Source organism: Apostichopus japonicus, chromosome 15 (genome assembly GCF_037975245.1).
Source record: "Apostichopus japonicus isolate 1M-3 chromosome 15, ASM3797524v1, whole genome shotgun sequence".
Taxonomy (NCBI): Eukaryota; Metazoa; Echinodermata; class Holothuroidea; order Aspidochirotida; family Stichopodidae; genus Apostichopus; species Apostichopus japonicus.
In genome coordinates this window covers 18,535,682-18,561,611 of record NC_092575.1, presented here as the reverse complement: position 1 = coordinate 18,561,611, position 25,930 = coordinate 18,535,682, and the positions used below count along the sequence as shown (strand labels likewise).

Below are 25,930 nucleotides of genomic sequence, written 5' to 3'. Positions count from 1 at the left end.
AATGATGGTTTCTACAATGATTTTGATACTGTTATTAATAGTGTAGAGGTCATACATAACATATATTGTAATTGCTTGCTGATAAGTGATTCCTGTATGAGAAGGGAACAGTGTCAGTTAAATGGCAAAAGTATTTTCACCCAAAACGTGGAAGGTTTCTGCATAAATGCTTTGTTTGACAGATCTGTACAATGATGAAAACAAAAACCAATCCACATGACCACTTGATTTGATGGTGTCAGCTCAGTGGTGTAAGTTTGTTGTGTAAATAAATGGTGTATGTGTGTGCGCGCTGTTGAAACAGCTGCTGTTACGTCTCACATGTTCAAATTCACAAGAACTTGTACTGTATGTATGTGGAGATTTGTGTGCCAGTATATTTGTATGTATTAAATTATTTTTTAACTTGCTGGAGATTTTCTGAATCAGCAACAAAAAGCCACAACCATACATACTGTATATTCCTGTTTCTGCGAAAAGATATAAATTTGAAAGTTTGCTGTACAGTACCTTTATGAGTAGAAAGAGTAACATCACCATACTATAGATGAGATGAGAAGAGATATTTTGACAATGTGCAGATCACACTTATTTCCAAGAGGATGGTCATATCTCACAAAGCATGTTTTCCTTTTTTCATGAAGCTTGGACTTTCATAGTATTTTGCGATACTTTCAACAAAAATATGCGATTCATGTTTCACATTTAACAGACAAATTAGCCAATTGGTTCTGTCAAGGAAACTGTAAGGCAATGGAAATTGCAATGAAAATAGGAAACATTAATTACTGAGATAAGTAAGGAAACAACTCTTGAGTAGAAGAGGGCCTGGACTTTGTAATTTAACAAACATGAATGAGTTTAATGAAGATACTGTAGACTAAACTGGCAAAATATTTACATCAGGTAAAACAGCGGTCCACAAAATTTTAGTCCCCTGACCCAGGATCTTCCATATAAGCTAGAGCTACTGTACAACCCACCACTCTGCATCGATGAAAAGCATGAAAGCTATGTTTAGAAAATATCTTGACCTATCTCTGTTGGTGAAGTACAGTAGTTAACGTTTCTGACTTCTGGTGAAATCTTGTGGCCGACCTAATTTATGCGACCACCTATTGAGTAGTACCCTGGCATAGTTTGATGTAATGTGCCACTTCTCAGTAAATTATGTATGTTTTTGTCTCTCTTTATCTCTGCACAGACACAGACGATTTTGAAGAACTGAACGTTGTTCCTTACTCGAACCCTCCCGAGCTACCAGATGTAATGAAACAGTCAGATACCAGTGTGGCAAACCCTGCAGAGCAGCCAGTCCCCTAGTGTGCTGAGACTGTTTTCAAAGTGTCAACAGTATTGCTCTTTTCATCTTCTCCGTGATGCATAAACCGACTGTACTCCATGTTGTCTAGACTTAAAAAAGTTCCTAGCTACTACTATCACTAGTATAAAAATTTATTCTTGAGTGTATTTAAAAAAAACTAGACTTATTATTGCATCCTGAATAAGTGGTATTTAACCTTCCCAAGAGATAGACAACTTTTCCTCACGAGGACGTATCAGTAGCTGTTGTCATTGTACAAAACTAACATACATGTAAGGTTATCTGCTGCCACCATATCAAGACTGTTGACAGATCCTATCTTCATAGTATTTAATATCTGTAATTTGCTTTCAACCTTGAAGAAGAAAGTTTGTGCTGTGAAAAGTCTCTCAATATTATTAAAAAAAATTCAAGACCTATGCCTTACTTTTGAGACTTTTGGTAGGGCTCTGAAAAATGGAATCTTACCAAAACGATCTGGCTCGGCATGAAATGTTTGTCATTTTATGAGGACTTCCATGGTTGAGGTCAGCTCTAGATACAATATCAAGGGATTCAATAATGCTTCGTATACACTGTAAGGGGAAAACAGGAAAACTCTGCATACTTTCTGCACACATTTAATATCAGAAAGTGTGCTTTGCAAATAGAACTGTTGTTTTGTACAGTATGCCATGAGACGAAAATGAAACTTTTAATAATTAATTTTGGATAAATAAGTCTGTAATAAAATCCATTTGGGGCTTCAGGGTTTCGGTTGTATCTTTTGAGTCTTGAAAAAAAAATTTGTTTGCTACAGTAACAGTTTCCCCCACAGAAGTTTTAATTCACATTAAGTGGACTGTGCATGTGTCATAGATAGTAAGAATTCTGCGACACAGCAGAAAAACATGTCCAAACTAAATACATGAAATGTTTTCTACCTGCTGTAAAAAGTGGGTGGAAGCACTGGAAGGTTCGGTGCTGGGTGGTAGTGTAATGCTGCCAAATAGATACTACAAATAGATAACATTGCTTCCAAAATGGGTGCTTATCCGTAAAGAAAGTAAACATGGAAGTCACACACAGTCTAATTGTAAGTTCTGCTGCCAAGAGCAAAACTTCAAAGTGGTGTGCACAGGTCAGGTAATAGTGAGATGCATACCGTACACTTTTCAACTTGTGGTTTCTTCTCGATTGTTGCAAAGACCAGGGTGACTTTTTAAAGAACTGTAAGTAGGGTGAATACGTTTAACTCCAGAGTAGCTGAATGGTTGAATTGTAGGGCTGTATCAAATCCCTGATGTGCTGCTGGTGATATTAAGCCTTGTCATTGTTTTGTTTTTCTTGACTGTATGACAACATAAAAAGACGAGCACGAACAAAGTAATGTAACAGATAGGGAAGAGAGTGATTAACTCAGTGACCAAATATTGCTTACACATTTCGGATTGTGATACAGTTCTACCATTCCACCAGACAGTGTGTCTTTATGTAGAGTTTGTGGGAGTAGCTTTCTGGCTATCCCCCCCCCCTCCCCCATGTTTCTATTAAACATTTACCATGTGGACAAAAGTCGTTATTCAAGGTGCGTAGTTCATTCAGGGAAGAGAATTTTGCTGGAAGCAAACTCTTGCAAACCAGCTGAGAGTTTTCATGTCGCTGTCTGCTTCACAGTGTGTTTGATAATTACATAATATATCAAAATTCTTTCATCACTTTTTGTTATACATGCTATGGAGGAAGACAAGCAGGTTCATAGATTTGTCAAATTTAAAGCAGTTAAAATTGTAAGATATGTCACTGAAAAAAAATCCCTCTAAGAATGCTGTGTTTGTGTGTGTTTTTTAGCCCTATAGTAACATACTGTATCTAACTTGAAAAATGCAATGTCATAAAGGTCTGACAAATGGTTTGATGCCAACATGTTGTTATCTTCTATGAATTGTATCAGATAAACATTGACTAACAAAGAATGTAGAGATCAGTATCTTCCCATTGGTCATAATCATGACCCATCAAAACATCAAAAGTTGATATCTTCTCTGAAATGTTTTAAAGACACCTAGGATTCAGATAATGTCTGTGATATTAATTTCATGTTATACTCCGATATTGTTAATTTGAGATCCTCCAAGTGGCACACAGCATGGTAAGCTTTTGCCATAATATTGTCGTTAAATTTATCCTAAGGTATCAAGAATCGAATCGATTCACATGAAGTCGATTGAAACAATGATTAACATGCAGACGTGAGCAATGTATTACCGACGACAAGAAAGTTTTACAATGTAAACTGAAGTTTGACTACTACTACTACTAATTGTTGATATAATCAATCAATCTTTTCTTTTCCTTGAACCCTTTTGAAAATAAGTATGCTTGTTAGAATAATTAATGCATGATCACCACCACCCAGCCTTACCTCTTCAATCATACTAGCTCCCCTCTTTATGGCATTGTCTAATAGGTTTTCAGTTCTTGTTTGTTTTTTTCATGATTCTTCCTTCAAGAGGGAGGTAGAATAACCCTATTTTTGTCCTCGCTTTCACTATTCACAGTGGTATAGAACATGATTTTCTTTCCTGCAGTTAGTTGTGGTCTGTCTTTTTTAATATATGGATAAACATTGTAATGCAGATTTTTTATGTTTACTAAATAAATTGTTATGAACTGATGATATCCATTTTGATTGTTATTATTTAGTGGATCTGAGCTCCTTAATCTTCATTCTTTCGTATTAACCATGGAGCTATTTGCTAGTGTATTATGGAGTGCCTCCATGTATGAAAGGCATTGAAGACTCGCCAAACCATGTGCGGCAATCTGAAAAAGTTAACTTTCTGTTGCTTGCACTGTTTTGTTCGTGTCGCTACAAAATGCAGACAGTAATGAAATGTGATACCTTGTTATCTTTAGCTGGATATCCATCGCTGTATTGTTTGTATACTGTGCTGTGGGTATTGACTGCAGCTGTATGTACTGACTGTACACTAGTGTCTAATTACAGACAGTAGCAAGCTGTGTGTATTTTCTGGGATCGATGGTGGTGTCTAACACTTCTGTTACACCTCATTCGAAACTAGGTCAAATTACCGGCATTAGACGTTTCTTTTTGCGCGAGTCTTCACACCCTTTCCATACATTCATTACTGAGAGGATCATTGAAGGTAGAGTTTCATCTGAGGAACTGACCTTATGGTCTGTACATACTTCATTGTCCAGTCACTTTAATTGATGAACCTCAGCTGTTAAAAGTGTCATTTTATTTTAAATACTGAAGTAAAATCAGAATATATGTATATTTACATTTTCAAAGTTAATCATGAGCACGTGTATCAAAATCATGTAGTTCTTGCATACTTTACACAAAATTTAAATACAATTCTTCTCTTAAGGTTGGAACGAAACTGTCATGAATTGTGCAACATTTCTATCATTAGATGGCAGATTACGTTCTTGTCTTATACCATCATTCATCATAGTGTATATTCTTGACATGATTCTTAGTGTTGAGTCAATCCCTTAAAGTTTCTGCTTTTGCAGTCCCAACAGCTCATTCAGAGTTTAAACTTGAATCACATAGTGTTGATACCATCATCACTGTGTATGCTAGAATCACATCAGAGGCTGTCAGAATATGTTTGCTGGGTCAAGTGAATGACCAGTATGGCATTACATTAACATATCTACAAGACATCAGCATTTCTGCAAGAGTTCAACATATCTTCATGAGTTATACATATCTACAGGAGTTCAACATTACTGAAGTAGTTCAACATATCAACATGAGTATACTATATCTATAGGAGTTCAGCATTTCTGCAAGAGTTCAACATATGCATGAGTTCAACATATCTAAACATATTTTTTAAACATATTTGCAAGAGTTCAACATTTCTGCAAGAGTTTAACATAACTACAAGAGTACCTACATCACCAGGGACAGACCATCTCTTAATCGTCCCTAAAAATACTAGAAGAACCTATACTACAGCTTCATAATACTCATTCCTTTGCCAGTTCTCAACTATTTTCTCCTGAGGATAGTAAAAAGTGCAATTATATGAATTTCCTGATCTACTCTGACTCTACCTGATGTGTATGAATACTTCAGGAGAGCACTTCCTGGAAAGTAAATCTTTTTAGATCGCTAAAATTTTTGGTCACTACAAATGCTTCAAGCAAGAAAAAAGGCAAAAAGTCCAAGCAAATCAAAGAAGAAGCAAAAGAAATTCAGTTGTGTGGCTGTCTACTTTAATTAGGATACAAAACATAAAACAGGGAACATTGCCACAACATTTTAATACTTGCAAAGCATGTCATGTCATAGTTGTCCTGAATTTGGAACAAATCTACCTCTCCAATAAATGAAGACAATCAAAATTTTAGCACATACAATATTAAGTTTGAGGATGCAAATTATGATTGAACTAATAAAAGAAAAAGCTTGTTATCACTTCCAAGTAGAACAGGGATTATCAATCAAGAAACTTAATATATTTGTTGGGATAAACTATGAATATTTCAACAACTCTTTTATCTGACCGTTTTGCATCTGCAGTTCAAATTCAAATCGAGGTGGCATGACTTTAATACCAAACACGTAGGCTTCATGAATCTACAACCTGATTCCAAGAAGGAAACCTCCATGACACCATGACTTGCCATGCCAGATAACTTCATGGGAAGGTGAACTACCAAGCAGGCTTAATTTCCAAACGTCTGAAAATATGACCTGTCAAACAGGCTAAATTCAGGGAAATCTCAACTTCTAAACAGGCTCAATTATGGAACTCAGACCAATAATACCAACTGAATTCATGCAAGGCTGAATTCATGCAACTTTGAGCCACTGCAGCCAGTTGGGACAAATGCTAGTAAATGTCTATCACTGTCCTTTAATGTAATGCTTCAAAGCACCCATAATGACAGTATGAAATATTCTGAACCTTAATCTAACAGAAACAGGACATTAAAATTGCTATTATACTGTCAATACCAATATCTTGTGTAACATGACAGTACCATACCTAAGCCAAATATGTCCCAAATGGGTGGTCGCTGGTATGCAGACTAAATTCATGAAAATATGACCTGCCAAAAAGGGCTAAACTCACAGTCATCTCATATGTCAAGGACATTAAACTCACAGAACCTCATCAGTATGACTTCCCGTTATTTATTCATAGCTTTCAACATGAAACTATTTGTAATTAACTTGTTCTCTTGAAGAATGTCACTTAACATTTTCTCTTAAACAAACCTCTATATTTTGATCCCAAGCAAGCATATTTCATCTCAATATCTACTTGACCTCCACATGTGACTCAGACAACGTGTCTGACACAGAATGGGCAGTGGCTGCAGCCGGATTTGCAGTGGCTGCAGCCAGATTTTGCAGTGGCTGCAGCCGGATTTTGCAGTGGCTGCAGCCGGACATGCAGTGGCTGCAGCCCGATTATGCAGTGGCTGCAGTGGGACTATACAGTGGCTGCAGCATTCCTTTGTGGCACAATGGCTGGGCCACAATGCATTGCTGTCATGATAAAAATACAATTGCTCAGCTGTCTCAAAACTGAAGGACACACAACTGACCACTATTAATTTACCACAGCAAGGTACACTTTATCCTGTTTTGTCCATAGCTTGTTCTCATGAGGTCTCACTCCCAACCTTTGTCAACTTATTTGGTCAACTTGAGAAAGAGTATTTCATTTCCTTTTGGTCTCTTTCACCTGTACCACATATCTTTGAGCAACTCTTAAAGACGGGGAGTAACCATCTGCATACGAGTTGTCTTCGAATAAAACGGAATATTCCTCCCTGGGCTGAAAAAAGAAAAAGACAACCTTGAGATTAGAGGAACCAAAAGCATGAAAGCACCATTCATATTGGCTGGTTGTATTTGTAATTTGCTACGTTATTAAGAGCAAAAATGAAGCATCTCTTGATGGTATCAGATTTCGATAAAGACGGTCTTGATCAGAGGATGAAAACATAACAATGTCATGATTGTCAAAATTGAAATAGATGTCCTAACATCTGTCAAAGACATAAGTTTAAATCATTGATGACAGCAAATTTAGGTATGTTTTATGAGGGGCATCTGTTATTGGATATGTTGTATGCCTAGATGCTTGTTGAGGAAGTGGGATTTGTTAAATGCGAGATAAAATGTGATTAACAGAGCCATAATTACAATTGCGTTATAAATATGAGTAGAGCCAAAGGTTTGCCATGTCTTGGTGAGCCTTAAAGTACCACTCTGCAAAAAAAAATTTGTTGTTTCTTCTACACTTTCAAAACCACTAGCAAGGCCTTCATAAAAGTGCACAGTTTTAGCCATAGGTTTGCCAAGGTTGAGATCAGAGTATTAATTCTTGGCAAGATACTGCATGGTAACAAGATGAAAACAAGCTCAACTGGAAAATGGTACTGTAACACTGGAGGTTTGCATGCGGTCCAATGCAAGGTAGTATAGTCTCTTTTAAGTAAGGTGGAAGCTTATGTCAGGTTTGATAATGGTTATTTACAGTTTGGGAGAAATATGTGAGAATTCGTCCACTTACACCACTTGGAGGGATTTCTACGAGACCTCTGTAGAAACATGTTGTCTGGGGATACAATGCCATCACAACCTGTACAGAATAATGTGAAGAAGACACACTTTTTAAAGATAATTTGAAATGGAAGCTCAAGAAAAGTTTTAATGATTGTTACTGTTTTATTTAAGAAAGATTTCAAACAAAACCAATTTTTTGGCATTGGAATGTTCCAATATTTGTGTCATAAAGATATTTCCCCGGTTGCATTTCAAAAGCATCTCACATTTTTGGTGTAAACACCTTAAATCATATTGAAGAATCTGGACTACCTAGTTTAGCACACAACCCATCAGCTTCTCACATGCAACACAAAGATCAAACGGAAAATAAAGCTGGCTACGTACTGCCCCAATGAACGCATCCCAACTCTAAATCTACCACTGTACCCTGGAAGATCGCCAGAAGATCAGGCAGAGAAGTCAGGCAGTGTGACTGCCATGTACTGAAGACTACAACTGATCATCAAGAATTTGCATTGTTTAAGTTGCGATTGTTTCGGTCACGGAAACTCCACGCATAGGGCTTTCCTTACTAGATGCTTCAAAACTACAAATACAACTGCCCGGTCTCAAGAAATGCAATAAATCACATACAGGAATTAATGACCTAAAAGAGCAATGTTTGTTAACAGAAAACAGTAAATGTGCGCATTCATGCTTTGTTCAGTTTGAGCTGGGAGGGGGAGAGGGAGAGAGGGGGAGTGGGGGAGAGGGGGAGGGGCAATTGTATGACTATGAAAGGCTGGGTCAAGGACCGTTGAGTTGACACAGGTCACATTCAGTTGTGGCGGCCAGTGTTAGTAATACATTACATTAATGAATATTCAATCAAGATCAATCTTCATCAATTCATCATCCCAATGTAAGTGTTCATTATTTAGAGCTACTGGATAATTCTTGAAAGAGTCCCTTTAATTTACAAAACATTATATTAACACTAGCAATGAAGCCTGCATAAAGGGTCTGACCTCATCATAAATGTTGTCTTTTCAGAGATTTTACACTATGAAATGGTGAATATCTTGGAAAACCAAATATAGAGAAAGATTGGCTGAACTGTGCAAAGCTACTTTTCAAAGTTTGTACCACTATGACATATCAGCACTACTAGTTGACCCAATGATATCCTCCAATAATGGTCATGATTTCCATTGATTGAAATCTTGTCACAAACTTCAATGAAACTTTCCTCATTAATCTCTGGAGATACAGCGAGTGGGGGGGGGGGGGGTAGATTTGGCCCTCCAAATATTAAGCACAATCTACAAAATGGTACAAAATATGACAAGAAATTTTTCCCTGTGAAATTAATATCTGATAACTGATAACTTTTGTGTTCTTCCTCCCTAGACGAGATGACCACTGCAACTTCTTACAATGTCAGTGAACATCAAATTTATATTCTGCATGTACATAATTTGTTTCAATGTATCATCTCTCGAATCACTCACATCTCCTTTTATGAAGACTGCATCTGGGTCTGTCTCTGGATTGGCCCTCATCAATGGAAGAGGAACAACCTTCCTCTTTGAGAGTTGGTGTCTCCTGCAAGAAATTTGAAAATGTATATTAAAATGTAATTATGATTGAAGTATAATCTCCAACCACTTTGTAATCAATTTTATGGTATTTGTTCCAGTACTAGGAAACTGTAAAACAAACAGGTAAAACGTACTCTTTTCCTTCCTCGTCGATATCCATTATTTCATATTTATTTGTGCTCGACTGGAAATTGAGGACCTCCGCCAAAATCCAGTTCTCGTCTCCATCACGTTCTTTGACTCGAGCGGCCACCAGGTCACCCATCTTGGCAATGTAACTGTTCTCTGCAGAAATTGCTCCACAGAGGGGTGGAGGCCTGTACAAAGTCAAGAGGAAAATATTAATCTCAACAGAAACAGGACTATTCTGACGTCGTGATGCCACACTGGAATTCTTATAATTAATTTAAGATGATATGATAAGGATTTATTTAAATTTGTTTTAAGTTTTGGAACTCATAGTACAATTTCATACTTTTTTCTTTTTTTTTCAAACAACTGCCAATTCCTTCAAATCAACTGCTTCAACCATCTCGACCCTGCATCCCATCATCATTAACTGTCTTGACCATAATCACATGTGAAAGATGAATAAGCTCTTTTTACCGTTCACCAAGCTTTGGAATGAAAAGAGGTAGTGTAGCAGCCGCTTGCTGCAGCAAATTCATCAGCACACCGCGTCTCATGATCTTCCTTGGCCCTTCTCCTTCTACCCAATTGTCCATATATCTAGCCTGTATCCTTTGCTCGTTTCTTATGGCCTTGATTTTGTAAATTTTATCTAGAGCCTCTCGTAATTTGCTGCAAAGATCATAATGAAAGACATTGTCACACAGGTTTAAGTTGCCCCTTTGAGAATGAGAACGAATATTGTAATATAAACGACTGTGATTCACAGAAACCGTCGAGCCATTCGTTGGGCGACCAGAAAACACAGACACGTACAAATTCTGAAGGAAAATAAAATGTTCCTAAATTTTAGCCAGTGTCAAAAGTCTTCATGCTGATGCAACCTTTTAAAATGCTCTCTCTTAGAACAAATGAATGGAATGTTTTAGACAATAGAGAACGACCCTGAAGTAGAACTCAAAATATTGGGATGGTAAGTAAATGTATGATTTGCCCGCTTGAAAGCTAAAAAAGCTGCCATAATATTGTCTGCATAGCACTTTCAGTCAATGACAAATTTGCCAAAGATGAGGGAGTGCTTTCTCACCATACACACCTCCTTTTAATCTGAGAATTTGAACACCTGTGCCCAGGATTTGAACTCTCTGTCTGGTTCAGATGAGGACTTTCAGATGAAAAAACTTAAAAAGTCACCACATTTCCTCAGCTCCCAACTACAGTAGGAGACTAGGAATCAATCACAAAACATTAGAAAGTTAACAAGACACACACAGGTGGTTTATCCCTCAATCATTACATTCAACAGAAGTAAATTATCATGCAATTTAGGTATTAAAGCAAAGTACCTTCCATTAAAAATTGGTAGCGGTTACTATTTATAGGGTTATCTACCCAAATAGGATTTATGAGAAACATACTGAATTAATGGTCAATGTCACCGCAATTACCACAGGTATTGTACATAAGTATTTATAAATGTGTTTGGAAAATCTTTGAATGTAAATACAATGTCATCAAATACAGTACTCATTAAGTTAACATATAATTCATTGTCGGCACAACTTTAAAGGGAACTCGAATCCCTTGGTCCAGACAAATGTGGTAAATTCCAAATTGTCTTGCATATATTACCAAAAGCAAGCTACAAAGCTAATGATTTGTCAGCTTGTGCAATATTTACAAGCAAAAATATTTTCACAAATGTCAACAGGGAGTAGCATTATTGAATGTGATGGACAACTTACTTGAAAGTGTTCTCTTTGATAAGCATGAGATGACGACAACGTGACTTTTTGTAACTGTTTCCTGAAATACACTTGTGGGAAAGGATATAATGCTGTAGAACTCTTTTAAGTTCCTTAAATGGCCAGACATGCAATTCCCCAAGTTCAGCACAGCATCCAGGTTCCTTTTTACAGTGCTTTCATGAGTTCAATTTCACTCACCTATCCTCTGCCTCAGCATCAGACATGGCTGTCTGATACAGACCCTTCAATTTGGTTTTGTAGTAAGGTGTTGTCCGTTGCTCAGCTCTCATCTTTTCATGAGTTTTGGCAATGCTGTTTAGATTTGGTTCGCTCTTGATGCCAGCTTCGTGGGATTCCTTCACCAACTTGCTGAGCTGCTGGAGTAGTTGTGGTATGTCTGACGGATCCCCCGGTGAGCTTATCTGTACCGGTTGGGATGACGGTGATGGCTGGGGTGTTGAACTGCCAGACGTGGTAGCCTGCGTTGTAGACCTGGCTCTTCTCATTGTCTGACACTAGCTTTCTGATAAAACATAGATCCCATAACTTTGTGGCAATTTAAATTCTCTCCTGAGGATATTTTTCACATATATTGTGTGGTTAAAGGTATACAGTATGACAGAGTTTTATTCATCTTTTATAATCGTACATTAAACAGTAATAACAATGAGTATATATATTTTAATATTCTGAGTGGTTGTGCTAGCATTACTCAATCTATGCACAAGCAGAAAACTTCCAAAATATGATTTTTGGTATTCACCAATAAGTAACAGCCCCAGGCAGAAGCACTTGTAACTGGTAAAATAGACAATTTTGAATCTTTCTAAAGTTACTTACACACAACTTAAAGTTTTAATTAAGGCTAATCAAATCCTACAGTATCTGGGTGACTGGATGGACTAACAAAGGACTAGATTGCTCTTGTAAAGAAAGTCTTAGTGCATCGGAAGCACTCAGGAGAACACATATCCATACCACAAAACACAGTATTTCTTGAAGTTTTTATCAAAGCTACAGGCCATAGCCTAACCCATTTATTATTGAAAGTTGTCGTTGTAGTAACAAAACGAGTTTTTTTTTTAATGTTTTTTAGTTGTGGGGGGATTAAGGAAAGCGTATTGGCCATTTGCCATGTGGCCATTGGCCACAAGCGTAACCTGTACGACTTTTTTATGCCTAGGCCTAGGCTACATCAACACAATGGGACAATAGCTGACAATAGGTCTTCGCTACTCAATTACCTTTTTAACTAGGTTAACTCATGACGGCATCGTTTTGCAAATTTTTCTGAAAACTTACCAATGCGATCGTTCAATTACTCATATAAGTCTGAAGTTGTAATGTAACTTTAAAAGTTTCAATTCACATGATATCCCAATTTTCTAAAATGACGGAGATTCTGAATAGCCTAATAGTAATATCGTGTATTACTACGACTACGAGCAGAAGTTTGTATTGAACAGGCGCAACATGCACAATGTTTTGTTGTTGCTAATATAGGCGCATCCAAAAGTTTAAACCACAGTCGTTTGAATATCTAAGCCAAAGGGGAAAAAAGATGCATTTGATAAAAGAAGCCGCTTGACTTCCCAAATGTGTAAAACTACAAACTCACGAAAGTTCATGATATATACATGATCACACGGACAGTAAGGTGGCACTTAGTGCACTTCACGAGAAGAAAACAACTGTGATGGTGTGTATAGGTTAAATTTTGGGATTTTCCCACAGCGCATTGAAGGTTAACGACCTCGAACCACCCAGCACCAGGCTTTAGCAGTGCAGAGTGTAGAAGAACTGGGCTGGAACTTAGAATGTTGGTTTCGGAACGTGCTGCGATTGTGTGACGCGCAAAAATCTTCATCAGAGAGGGTATTGTTAAGCCACCGTTTGATTAAATACTACTACCACAGGCTCTCAGAATTTCGTGCTATATTCGTAAATTTGATGCTATTCTGCATAATACTAATACTGGGCCTACATAGTACTAGTAGTGCCAGTGGTACTGGTACTAGTACTAGTAGTAGGTGTAGTTTGCTAATATGATTAGAACTAGCCTATTACTAGTACTATAGGCCTATTAAAGGCTATGACTGAAGAAAAACCGTCGCATGAATTGAAACTGCAGTTCAGAATGATTTGACATAATAGTTTTTTCGAGTAAAGAGGACATTGCTAAGCCACATGGATTGTTGTCGCAGTTTTTCATTGTTCTCTATTCATATTTACTTACAGTGATAAATCCAAGGCAATGAGGACTTTGCACCTGCTACCTAAACGATCAAGATGCACATATCAGCAAAGTAACAGCTACCTTGAGGATTTTAAGTACTTCAGTATGTCTGCAGATAGTGCGGAAGAGAATGGTTCCCATACTCGCAGGGTTGGCTCTGACCGGCTCAATCTTCTTTCCATGTTCATTCCTAATTTGTACCTTCTTACTGAGAAAATGGGTGGGTATCCAATCAAGAGCAGTACAGATAGCAGTAGCCATGAGGTAAGGTTAAAATTTCAATATTTTACATCATATTTCTGTTACAGTGCCCATATTTCCAAAAAATGAGATATTTTACCTTGTTTCAGGGTTTTCACAAAAAATTAGGAAGAAATATCATTTCCCAACTCCCCTTCTTCAGATCTTTTGCTTTCTTGTTGTTGTTGTTGCTAATTATAAGCATTCTAAAGTCTCAATCAAAAAATACTATGCCCTAGAGTTGGGGGGGGGGAGGGAGGGTAACAACACCATTCTCCCTTTAGACCCCTCACCTGGGTTGCTACTTTGCCACAAGGCCCACAAGTTGGAATTCAGGGAAAACCCTGCTTGTAACAAATTTCTATACATATACATATGTGTGTGCTGTGACTGTACTTTATATCTTACGTAGGTTAACATCAGTGCTGCAGGCTGTCATGGCATCAGTTTGTGGATGGTACATAGTGACAAACTGCTATCATGATTTCTTGTATGCTAGGTAAGTAAGATGAATGTTCTTCTCTTTACATATTGTATATGTTGACCTTTTGGCTACAAAAAAATATATATACTTGGGACTATGTAGTAATTTATTTTTGGGCATTCTAGCATTAAAACTTATTTTATTAAATTTTATTTGAATCTGTAAAGAATAGTATTCCCTTACCTTTGCCCCCCCTCCCCCCATCAGGGTGTTGTAACACCCATTCCACCCCTTGCAGTTTGTCCTATATCATGTTCTTAGCATTCTTTATGCTACTAATTACTTTTAAGTGAAAGACACATCGCCATTCCATCGTGTAAATGTCGGGTCCAACATTCAACTTTTGCTTGCTAATTATCACCATCAGTGTCTAACTTCTGTGTCAAAATTGTGATAGTTTTGACGTCCATGCAACATTTGATAGTTATTTGGTCCAACTTGTTATAGGTTATTGTACTACTTGCTATGTCTTTGGGTTCCAACTGGGTATGGTTTTGAACTTTTGATGTTCTATTTTATGTTCTGAACGATCAAAACATTTTCTGTATTGGTACTTGTAGCTAATTCAATACCTTTTATGACAAAGTAGCATGACAAACAAATATATTGCATGTATGTAACTATGTACCGCCAACTAGATAGCTCCTGATAAATTCTAAGATTTTGCTGAGAAAATGTATGAAACTATTTGCTATTTATTTATTTCATAAAAATTGGTACCGTTATTTTGGCAGTATGACCCACATGTTTAACTACAGCTATAATGATTAGGCCATTTGACTCATTACTGTCAATTGTGATTTCTTATACAATTCTTTTTTTTTCTTCTTGTTTTGTCAGGTGCTGGTTGGTAGATATTTATATGAGTTTTGGCTTGCCTTACATGCTGTATGATATTGGTGCTATGTATGCATCCTACCACAGAGATGCAGAGGCAAAGCAAAATGCAATAATCTCAAAGAAGTTAACTTTCGTGCCTTTCCTTAATAGACAAAAGCTGATCATCACTCATCATTTATTAGTGGCCTTTGTTGGTTATCCAATTGCCTTGGTAAGATCCAATTATTACCTGTCGATTTCTCTTATATGTAGTAAATGTATGAAGACGTACAATATAGTTAGATGCACGAATGAACAATGATAGAAGCCATCTGCCCAAAGGTAAGCTTTGCTAAAATTGCTATTAAATCTTAGAAAGCATCTTCCTTCAGTTTGTGGTTATCCAAGGTATTCCCCTACAAACAAATCATGTTAAAAAGATACAAACACAACTATCATCCATGAACAATGGCCCCAACAAGCTACAGTAAATGTTTGTTCTATTTGAGTTCTAGCGCAAAACACATACCTCGGGACTCATTTTGTTACTGTGTGATATCATAGTATTGTCACTAGAATCTGAATCCTCTTAAACACTCTTCGGTTTTCTGTTTCATATTTTGATGGTAGAATGTAAACAGTTTTCACACCAATACAAAAATGCCATCATCTGGTCATGTTAAGAGCTTCAATATTTTAGATTGAGCATTTGGAAAACCATTTCCATTTTGCAGAAAAATATACATTGTATTAAATAATGAAAAACCATTAAAAACTTGAAACAGTACGCATACGGCTAAATTATTTCATGTTGAGATTTATTTCAACTTTCAAGTCTGAGTCATTGTGTGTGAAGGAAAGTAACCCTGTCATGTCTCCTTAATGGGATAAGATTTCTCTTTTAATAGCTCTGTTTTGGAATTTCTGCCTCGTTCTTCATGAAAAATGATAATGGCTGGGTTTGTGTCTTCTTTATTGTAGAGCTCAAAATAGTTTGAATTAGAGTGAGCTAATTTGGGAGTAATTTTGACCTTTGAGACCTTTTAAGCATCATTTTGCATTGACCAGTCTGCAGCAAACTAAATGAAAATAGGATTGCACTTGTGTATAATTACAGGAAGGACTGAATTTGTTCTGTAGCCAGGAATTCTGAGTTGGAGGGAGGGAGGTGGCATTGTCAACACTTTAAAAAGGGAAGCAATATTTGTTTCTTGAAACTTGTGAAACTTTTGTACACATGTCGGTGGCACAAGTGGGGTGGTACAGTCTGCAATGTGGGAGGGAGAGGGAAGGGGAGGGGTGGATGGGGGACATCTACAGGCCTGGCATGGAGAAGCTCTCATGGGCTTTTGCAAATCACTAGTTCATTAATTATGATTATTGTAGCATTGAGGAAGATCAATTAAAGTCTGCAAGCAAAGGCTAGATTTCAAATTGCAATCGGAGTATGTATATCTGTAGTTTAGGTCAATTAGTTGTTCATCTTGATGCAGGGTTCAATGCCATAGATTGTTTAAATAAGACTATAATCCCCAGCATTTGGAAGGCATATCTCCCCTGGTTGTCTCTCTTGGTGCGCAACGAATAACTCTGTGAGAGCCCCACAGGGTTACTCATAGGAGGTACAATGTGTTTTATCAATACAAACGTTTAGTGTATATAAGGTACATTTCTTGCACCTTCACTCGTTTGCAATAATCAGTTCAACAGAGTGTAGTTAAGGAATAAGAGAGGTGTTTGTCTTGTAAACCAAAGTTTACATTCAAATAAATCATATCTAGAGTTAGGAACAAGATAGGGCCGTTTTCATCTAACAGTGTAGAATGTTTATCTCCTCCATATAAATGTGACATTGACTGCCATTTTAATATTCCCTTTAATTTGAAGGTGGCAATTCGGAGCCAGAGTAATCCCCTTTGACACATTTTTCATTTTCCAGTAAATGAAGTAATTATGTTATAATGCAAATAATAAAATAAACAAGGTTGGGAGATCTGGAAACAGTAGGCACTGGGGTGTTTAGTGTTTACTATTAAGTCTCCCAGTGACTATCTGGTAATAATTTGATCACATTTAAATCTTTTTCTTTCCCTTCAGTTTTACAGAAATGGAAAAGGTGATTTCTTTTTAGGATGTATCCTTCTCACAGAACTAAGTTCTCCTTTTGTAAATTTGAGAGCAATTTTGAAAAAAGTGAGTACTTTTCACTGAATAATTTTGTGTATCTGGTGGGAGATTGCATGGGAGGGGGCATTGCATTACCACCATTGAAGTACTTGACAAAGCTGACAAAACTGAGGCAAGCTATTATTTATTGGAACACTCTTTACAATATATGGTAGTGTTTGGAAGGGATGTAACCACTTGGAAAGTGGTTTTGAAAACTAACATTTGGGGTCAATAGTTAATGCTGGAAGAATATTTCTTCCTGGCTACAACCTCCCCATCCAACACACCCCCCTCCTTCACTCATCTCTGCTACAATATTTCCACCCTCTTATTCCAATCCAATACCTAATGCAAAACTATGTCCAGGCCACCATGCTGTGTTTAAAGACATTGAAGACTCGGCTCCAAACCGTGTGCCGCCACTGATAAAAGTTAACTTTCCGTTGCTTGCAAGTGAAGTTTTTTCTTGTCTCTACAAAATGCAGACAGTAATGAAACGTGATACCTTGTTATCTCTTATCTGGACCTGAGATGCCCATCGCTGCTATGTACACTGTGTTGTGGGTATTGACCATAGCTGCATATATTGACTGTACACTAACTGTGTCTAATTAGTCATTACTGACGGTAGCAAGCAGTGTGTGTATTTTCTGGGATTGGTGGTGGTGTCTAACACTTCTGTTACACCTCATTCGAAACTAGGTCAGATTACCGGCATCAGGCGTTTCTTTGTGCGCGGGTCTTCACTCCCTTTAAAGTGTACACTACAACCAGCACAATAGCTCAAGGTTTGATCATTTTAAAGTTTCACAACTTGTCAGAAATCTCCTCCAGAATACCTTTTTTTTGTTGACCACATTGTTTTGTGATAATCAATTAATGATCTTATCTTCTCTCTTGTACAGTTTAACAGGACAGGCTCCAATCTCTACAGAATCAACAATGCCCTGATTCTCCTCATATTCTTCCTCTGTCGAATACTCATCTTCCCCATCACTTTCTGGGTTTACAGCTGGGACAAACAAGTCTACTGGTTTCAAGTACCATGGATGATCCCTTGGCACTGCACCCTAGGTTGTACCATTATTGGTGGCTTTCAGCTCATGTGGTATGTGATGTTTGCCAAAGCCATGTGGAAAATGCATGAAAAAGGAGCGAAAGTGGATAGGAATAAGAACCTTGCTAATGGCGCTGTCGGGGAAAAATCAGCATAATAGTAATATTAATATAAGAATTATCATCTGAATTTATGATGTGTGCCTTCATGATGTGGACAGAATCCAAGAAGTGATGAAGCCAGGAATCTTTGCAGCAGGAGAGCACGATGGGGATAATAAAATATCACATTAGGGAGAGGTTGAACTAAAACATTTAAAAGTTTGTTACCTCCCTAAATGGAATGGGATTTTCTTAACTGTTTAGTGATCATGTTGCAAACAAGTATCGCTATAACATATGTGTATCACTATAACATAGACTTATGATGATGGTTAGGTTTTTGCATCCTTAAGGAAGGGAAAAAAAAGACTTTTGATAGGAGACCTGATGACTTAATCATCCCTCAGGCCTGATCCTGCCCTTAAAGCTTTATTCACACCTTAATCAACAGAGCAATTGACTTTGTTAATGTAGTAATATGTGTAAAAGTAAGTTGGCCTGACGATTTGATCCTAGCAGGATCTTCTTCAGAGGCTAAAAATAGTAATATATCTGCTTTGGAATCATTTAGTCAAGAATGTAATATTCCAGTGATGAGGTATAATTGGTAAAACAGAGTTATTGGTTGTGTGACCCGATCACACGCTCATTATCTATCCTTGTGAAACCACAAGAAGCGTTACTGTATGAAACAGAAAATTTCATCTTCTTATACAAAGATGATCATGGTTATCAGTATTATTGTAGTTTAAGGTAAGTTGGGTAAATTTTCTTTCATTTGAGCTTTCGTGGCTTCTCCTAAATCACCCCCTGCCCCCCCCCCCCAACCTTACTTAATATACCGAACAATTTCAGAGGTAGCTTCTGCCTCTCCATTTACTCTGCCTTTCATTACACTGCTCTAGGTAAGTTTTTATATACTGGTAAAAATCCTTGCAATATAAAACTTATGTTATGGCATTTATTGTATATTCACATTAAAATAAAAACAAGTAGCCATTTATTTCAATTGTTGAAAAAAAGGACAAAACTCGAAAAATTCCTGCAAAATCCATGCAATTTTGTCTATGTAGTTTTCTCAAAGATTATGCAATATTTTAGCCTATCATCCATTTTTTGTTTTCAGTGTCAGTGCTTGGTCACTTATATTAATTAAAAAGGAATTCATTTGCAGATTAAATATTTCCATATCATGCAACTTTTAATCCAGTGTGTCCGAAATCTGTAAACGTCTTCAAAGGAATAGCGAAATCCTTGCAGCATTGGTACAAAAATGTTAATTATGTTGGCAGGGTTCAAGTGACGAGAAAACCTAACCATTTGTCTCTTTCAATTTCTTTGAGATTCCAGGATTGGCCTCTGGCCCATAGTGGGTGCGTGGTGGAGCGATTGGTTGTTCAAAAGGATGGCATTTGAAATACACCAGCAGAAGTTGGAAAACTATTATGCAAGGTTTTAGTTCATATTTAAGTTGGTCATCATTTTGGCTCTTATACCCAAAATTTGTGATAAAATACGACAGTATTCCATCATTTTCAGTTTCTAAATAACACACAGTCTATAGGCTGTTCTGCTAGCCGTCGTGAAAAAAACACTTAAATCTCAACATGAACTTTTAAGGAATATCCTACAAGAGTATAATAAGTAGAAAAAGGATAATATAATAAGTTGAAATTATCATCAATAGATGTTTATCAAATGTGAATGACAGGTGTCAATTTTAAGCTGTTTACTAACTTTCATATTTTCATACTAATGAGTCATTTATTGCCTTAAGCTGTAACCATGGTTGCATTGATGATTTTCATCATGATATTCCTTGATGAAATCAAGATATATCCAGATATCTACTTGTGCCAACTATTTTATACTTTGTTTTATTACATGAATTCTTCACTTCTAAAGTTTACTACTGTAGTGGATAGTATTTTAATTATAATATTAATGTGGTGCATTTTTCTATTGTCTTTCACAAGTATCATTAAATTTCTTCATATATATCCAGTCTGTATGTACAAACACAATCCCCTAAAAAAAAATGTTGTTCTTTGATTCTGTTGATGTTAGACCAAGGTTTCTTATCTTTTCGTGTGAGTGTTGTAATTGGGAGTGAGAGATTTGTTCGTCCTTGGGATTTAATAAATTATTCACAAATTTAGTCTAAAAGGTTATGCAGCGAGATCAACATTAAAACCAGAATGCAAACAATGTATTGTGGTTTCGATGATGTAACAAGCAGTTTTCTTCATGAATTTGACGTAATGTATAGTGAGGGTATACAACATACTCAATCTTAGTAATACAGTGAAAACTAGTGTGATGTGACAAACAATAAATTGACAATGACACAGGCGGTCCTGAAATGACCATTGATCTCAACAACAGACTTCTTGTACTAAATGTGATACATCAACACATGACATGTCTTTGTTGAAATATTTATTAAAACATGGTTTACTCAATTTGACCCTTTGTTAACTCAAACGTCCATTGACCTCCGCCCACAACATTAGGCTTCTTGAACTCAATGTGGTACAGTTACATACCAAATATGCGATCTGTCCAAGCTTCCCCGCGATATTATGTTTAGGAAAGTACATTTGTGTAGAGAGAGGTAAGAGGGGAGTCAGATAACATGTTTACAAAACTGGGTGTCACAAACTCCTATGCCATCATGAATGCAAAGGTTACGATTACCATTGAAACCAAAAAGCTTTTAAAATTGTAAGTTCACTTAAATGTCTAAGGAGTATCTAGCACATTTCAACCACAGGCATTAGGTATTTTGGTACGGTCATCCAAGCACCTTAAGCAAAAGTTCTTGCCCTCTCATTAGTGTTGTAAATTGTTGTCTTAGTAATGCTTTAGATTCTTAAAGACTGCCATAATTCAAGCAAAGTTGAGTCCATCAAGTGCAATTTAGTGTTTGAATGGTGGCATTGAATTTTAAACAGTTGTTTTTATAGAGGTTAAAGGCAGACACTAGAAGTAATCTGCTCATTTCCCAGTTTCATTTGGATGCTCTAACAGCATATCTTGTAATGTTTAAAACTTGGGCAAGATGTAAAATTGAAACCAAGGCCTTACACATACCTCACTGACGCTTTCATTGAAATATATTGACATTTTTTAAGAAGTGTTTTATGAAGATAAGATTTGATTTTACATTGGAGATATTATTATTCATTAACCTGTTCTATGAGTATGTAGGAATTAGTGTTATTCAGATTTTATCTTATTAAACTTAAATGTGCCACTTCATGCCATTCATCAATCATTGGTGTTGTTTATTGAAAGTTAATAGTGATCAGCATTTGAACAAATTTATCCTATCAGTTATATGTTGTGACAACTTACCAAGGCGAGCAAAAAAGGTTGTATCAGCATAAGTACCAATAGTACAACAATTCACACAATATGAAATGACCTGCAGTTAGTTAACAACCCCTGGGAGTCAGCAAGTTGTTTAAATCAAGTATTTTGTTTTTCCCCCCTAGATATCAGGTTCAGTAGACCTAATTTATGTGTAAGACTCCTGATAGTATGTTTTCATGCTTCATTTTATACATTTGATAATGCATGCAAAGGTAAGATTTATTGAAACATTTTTTGCACAAAACCATTTCTTTCTTTAAATTTTCTTTAAATGTCTTTTCCAATATTTTCACAATAATTTCCTCAATTACATATCCATGTTGGCAATAAAATTATTTTTGAAGAAATATAAACTCCAAATCTTTTGTCATGCCTGCAATTGCACAATCACTAAAATCAATCAAATTTACTTAACTATTAACTCACAAAGATCAAAATGAAACAAAAAGTAATTTTTCTTTGCCGCTTTATTTGCAACTACACTTCACATCACAATTCAAATGTTTTCTGATTACATAAAAAAGAATGAAGCTCTTCTCAGAGAAGACCCAATTCCTTAAAATATCTCTTAAAACAATCACCAGACCCGATGTGAATTGCACTGCAAACAGTTATTGCAGGGTAATGTACAAAGCAACAGGTGGAGAGAGAGAGAGCTCCTCCTTAGTCAAAGAGACCGAATCCCATGTCATCATCAGATTCAGAATCGGATTCTTCCTTCTTAGCCTCCTCTTTCTTCTCTTCCTCAGCGGCGCCCCCTGCGGCGGCTCCTCCGCCACTGGCAGCAGGTGCTGCTCCTCCAGAGGGCATAGAGGCTAACTTGCCATTACCTGCCATACATAAAACAAAGACTAAAATTTAACAAGGAGGATAACTTGCCATTATCTGCCATGCATTAAACAAAGAAAGACTAGAATTTTATGAGGATAACTTGCCATTACCTGCCATTCATTAAACAAATGAAGACTAGAATATAATTAAGTCGATTATCAGTCGAACATTCTCTAAGCTGGCAGTTGTAAAAGATTGACACAACCAAAGGGTTGTACAGTTTTCTGATATCTAACACAAGATAAGGAAATAACCAAAATGGTTTGGTAAAACCAATGCAATTGATAGTTTAATTGACAGAAAGTTACAATTCCCACAGAATAAACAAAGTTATTTAAATCAACAGGCTAGTATGAAAAAAGTATGGCAAACATATGAAACTTCCTCAGATATAGAGATTTTAATCACAGCTTTCAGACGAAAGATGGTTAAATTGGTATCATCACAGAGAAGTTTAATACGTTGCCAAAATAAATATATTTATTCATTAAATTAAGTCTCAAAAGGGGTAGACCAATGTTTCGATGGATTAACATAGAAATGCAGCTCTATATGACTTTGACATGGTAAAAGTGAATTTTTGGCTGTGATTCCAAAGTAACATCGCAGCATCAATCTTTTACAAAGTTTGCAGGCAGAATTTACATTGTCGCTGAAAAAAAGTTGATTACCTAACTCTTGTCCAAACCAAGGCAGAGCAAAATTTGATAATTATTTGGGGGGTTTCCTAGACAATCTATGGAGTTCTACTGGTGTCATAAATTAAAGTTATTTGAAATGACTCATTCTATTAGAAATGTTTCTAAAATGGCTTGAAATTTTTGTGCAAGAGTTGCAAAATATGTTAGGTCTTGCTGTTCTCTTGACTCTCAGGAAACCTTTCAACAGTCATACTGTAGATCCCAGGACAAAACCCGAAACCATGTCCTATTTTTTTAATAGCAAAGTAAACAATGTACAAACCTTCTGCAATCAGTTCTTCCAGGTTTTTGCCCTTCAGTTCTGAAATAACTTTGTTGAGTTTGTCATCTTCAGCTTCGATGCCCACACTCCCTAAGATTTTCTTGATGTCGTCAGAACTTGGACTGTTATTGCCACCTAGGGCAGCCAGGAGGTAAGCGGCCACGTAACGCACTGCAATTAGGGTACAAGGAATAGTTTTGAGTAATCAAAATAAACATTACTGTAATACTTGCCGGTGTGAAGCAGAGAAGTAATGAATCAGTTCGTTTGAATTAGAGCCAAGTAATTTACCTGTGATTTTCCCAACTTGGGTTAAGTCATTGACTCGATTCACTACTGTATATTAGCTGTATGTAGAGAACATGCCAAACTTTTTCAAGCCACTTTGCTTTTGAAAGTGATTCATGTCATGATTTGTTACAACACTGATGTGAAATGATATCTAGTCACTCATATTCATTTAGTGCAAAGTTCACAGAAAACATATGCATGTTATGCATGGCACTGTTGCTTCCATTCTGCTACTTAACTGGATACAGACTGGAAAGTTTTAGGTGTTGTTAGAACACAGGGAATGACTTGCCAGATCATGCACAGCAAACTAACACTACCAACAAGGTTTCTATCAATAAAGCTATAATTTTGCAGCTCTACAAAATATTAGCTCCATTAGATCTTGTCCTATTGTTGTTATAGACAAGGAAACAATGCTGGAGGAAATTTCTTTCTGCACAAACAAACATTGTTAACTCAAGTGAAAATCTTAATTTCCTAAAGTTTTGACATGTCATGAGAGTGTGAATTTTGGCAAGGGCTGAAATAGTGATCGACACAATTGTAGGCCTAATCATACAAATTACTTTTAATGATCTTCCTCAGAACCGAGTATCTAATCATTATTCTCAGTCGAAAGATGGTTATGATATTTCTTCATCATTGGAAGATCTTTCTGGTTAAAATGACAATTTCCAGCTTATAAGAATCACTGATTGGGATCCAATTGACTACAGCAGGGCAAATTTTTAAAGGTAGTCCGATCATCAGAGACGAGACAATTTCTGTTCAGACAACCAAATCAGCTGAGGTTGTCCAGCGGAAGACTTGAATTACATTAAATTCTGCTTAAATAGATATCTAAGTATATCTAGAATCTTAAAATGATGAATAGGTATCAATCCCATAGCTGGTGTTCTACTCAGCAACCTACAAATCTCTCCTACAGTGTACATATTGGTTATTATTTTACATTTTTTGGACAATCAATACATAAGTCCTGCTTGTCTAAGGAACAACCAAAGAAATCCTTAAAACATTGCCAAGCATTAAATTGATATGTAATTTCTCATGAATGCAACTGGAATATATTCTTGCAACTAAATTCTTAGAATTAACAATAATGGAAGTCAGACAAGAAGAGAAACTAAATAGGCCTAAGTGGGCTAATTAAAAAGATTTCTTAAACCAAAGTTATTGAGGGGTGAAGTGCACTAGAAATTTCTCATATGCCTAAATAGCCCTTGAAAGGATGTACTTTGTAGATGGAATGAAATGGTTGTTCTTAGAACTTGGAGGGGGTGGGAGAGGAGGGGTTGCAACTTTGGGTAGGCAATATTTTCAAAGCACTTGCTATTTTGGCAAGGTCTATTTGCCAGAACTGCTGGCTCAAGTTATAGTAGGATAGAAATTTTGATGAAAATTAGAAAATGTTTGGTTTTGGTTCAGGTAAACATGTGTGGTAAAAATTCTGAGCTAGGATATGCTGTCTTTTCTAGGCCTAGCCTACATGAAATCAGTTTATTCATTGCATGATGTCATCTTTACCAGGCTAAGAAATTTTACAGGCATTCTCGACATGTTATCGTGGTACCAAAATTTCAGGGCAAAAAGCCCTAAGGATTATTACCGTGAAAAACTTTGTGAACTGATATTTGTCCTAGTTGGACCAGGCTGGGTCAATATGACAGCATAACCTAGGCTAAGCTTACTTATGCAATAGGCTAGCCTATGCTCAACAATCACAGAACACAACGAGTCACCCCACAGTAATGTGTCCTTTTTCACCACAATTTCACATTAAAAGTACTGCACGTCCTTCTTTAAATCATTAATAATATCTAATTATCGAAATGAAGGTAGAACAATCTTCAAAACGTAACGGATTTCTTACTTTTTAAGCCAAAAAGACACGAAACTGTGTGCACGCTTCCAGAATAAATTATAATCCTCGTGGAAAAGACTGATCAATTGAGGGTCAAAGGTTGACTCCATGTGTCTGGTTTTGTTTGCTGCCCTCGAAATGTCGCTAATAACGTCTCACGTTTACGGAT

The 25,930-nt window shown here is 36.6% G+C and overlaps 4 protein-coding genes across 6 annotated transcripts in view; 2 read left to right on the top strand and 2 right to left on the bottom strand.

The window, feature by feature from the left end:
* The window catches only part of LOC139981322 (elongin-B-like), an 8,490-nt gene extending 4,509 nt beyond the window's left edge, over positions 1 to 3,981 (top strand). The window contains exon 3 of the mRNA XM_071993651.1: positions 1,205 to 3,981. Within this exon, the coding sequence (XP_071849752.1) occupies positions 1,205 to 1,323 (119 nt within the window). The 3' untranslated portion in view covers positions 1,324 to 3,981. The remainder of the gene's footprint in view (positions 1 to 1,204) is intronic.
* Positions 2,114 to 13,086, bottom strand: LOC139981319 (SAGA-associated factor 29-like). 3 transcript variants are annotated; one of them, XM_071993648.1, is made up of 7 exons: positions 12,947 to 13,086; positions 11,527 to 11,851; positions 10,058 to 10,252; positions 9,586 to 9,768; positions 9,362 to 9,455; positions 7,876 to 7,944; positions 2,114 to 7,134 (listed from the first exon to the last, which is right to left on the bottom strand). In XM_071993648.1, exons 2-7 carry the CDS (start codon positions 11,832 to 11,834, stop codon positions 7,018 to 7,020), a joined length of 966 nt encoding a protein of 321 aa, XP_071849749.1. In that variant the 5' UTR covers positions 11,835 to 11,851; positions 12,947 to 13,086; the 3' UTR covers positions 2,114 to 7,017. The 3 variants fall into 3 exon arrangements, with proteins under 3 accessions (XP_071849749.1, XP_071849748.1, XP_071849750.1); XM_071993647.1 differs by lacking the exon at positions 12,947 to 13,086 and adding an exon at positions 12,631 to 12,895; XM_071993649.1 differs by lacking the exon at positions 12,947 to 13,086 and adding an exon at positions 12,573 to 12,593.
* Positions 13,061 to 22,485, top strand: LOC139981321 (TLC domain-containing protein 3A-like). Its single transcript, XM_071993650.1, has 6 exons — positions 13,061 to 13,203; positions 13,567 to 13,828; positions 14,217 to 14,303; positions 15,129 to 15,339; positions 17,205 to 17,300; positions 18,182 to 22,485. Exons 2-6 carry the CDS (start codon positions 13,695 to 13,697, stop codon positions 18,488 to 18,490), a joined length of 837 nt encoding a protein of 278 aa, XP_071849751.1. The 5' UTR covers positions 13,061 to 13,203; positions 13,567 to 13,694; the 3' UTR covers positions 18,491 to 22,485.
* Positions 22,259 to 25,930, bottom strand: LOC139981323 (large ribosomal subunit protein P2-like). Its single transcript, XM_071993653.1, has 3 exons — positions 25,771 to 25,930; positions 23,604 to 23,774; positions 22,259 to 22,639 (listed from the first exon to the last, which is right to left on the bottom strand). Coding segments are annotated over exons 1-3 (339 nt in total). The 5' UTR covers positions 25,772 to 25,930; the 3' UTR covers positions 22,259 to 22,472.

What these genes read in the sequence shown, in the direction of transcription:
- LOC139981323 (XM_071993653.1), bottom strand. An exon ending in GGAAGAACTGATTGCAGAAG is followed by an intron (nt 22,640 to 23,603) that starts GTTTGTACATTG and finishes TATGTATGGCAG; the next exon opens with GTAATGGCAAGTTAGCCTCT.
- LOC139981321 (XM_071993650.1), top strand. Translation starts at nt 13,695, where the DNA reads ATGGTTCCCATACTCGCAGGGTTGGCTCTGACCGGCTCAATCTTCTTT. An exon ending in CATGATTTCTTGTATGCTAG is followed by an intron (nt 14,304 to 15,128) that starts GTAAGTAAGATG and finishes TTGTTTTGTCAG; the next exon opens with GTGCTGGTTGGTAGATATTT. An exon ending in TGAGAGCAATTTTGAAAAAA is followed by an intron (nt 17,301 to 18,181) that starts GTGAGTACTTTT and finishes TCTCTTGTACAG; the next exon opens with TTTAACAGGACAGGCTCCAA.
- LOC139981319 (XM_071993648.1), bottom strand. Translation starts at nt 11,834, where the DNA reads ATGAGAAGAGCCAGGTCTACAACGCAGGCTACCACGTCTGGCAGTTCA. An exon ending in CAGTCTTCATAAAAGGAGAT is followed by an intron (nt 7,945 to 9,361) that starts GTGAGTGATTCG and finishes TATTCTGTACAG; the next exon opens with GTTGTGATGGCATTGTATCC. An exon ending in TAGAAATCCCTCCAAGTGGT is followed by an intron (nt 7,135 to 7,875) that starts GTAAGTGGACGA and finishes TTCTTTTTTCAG; the next exon opens with CCCAGGGAGGAATATTCCGT.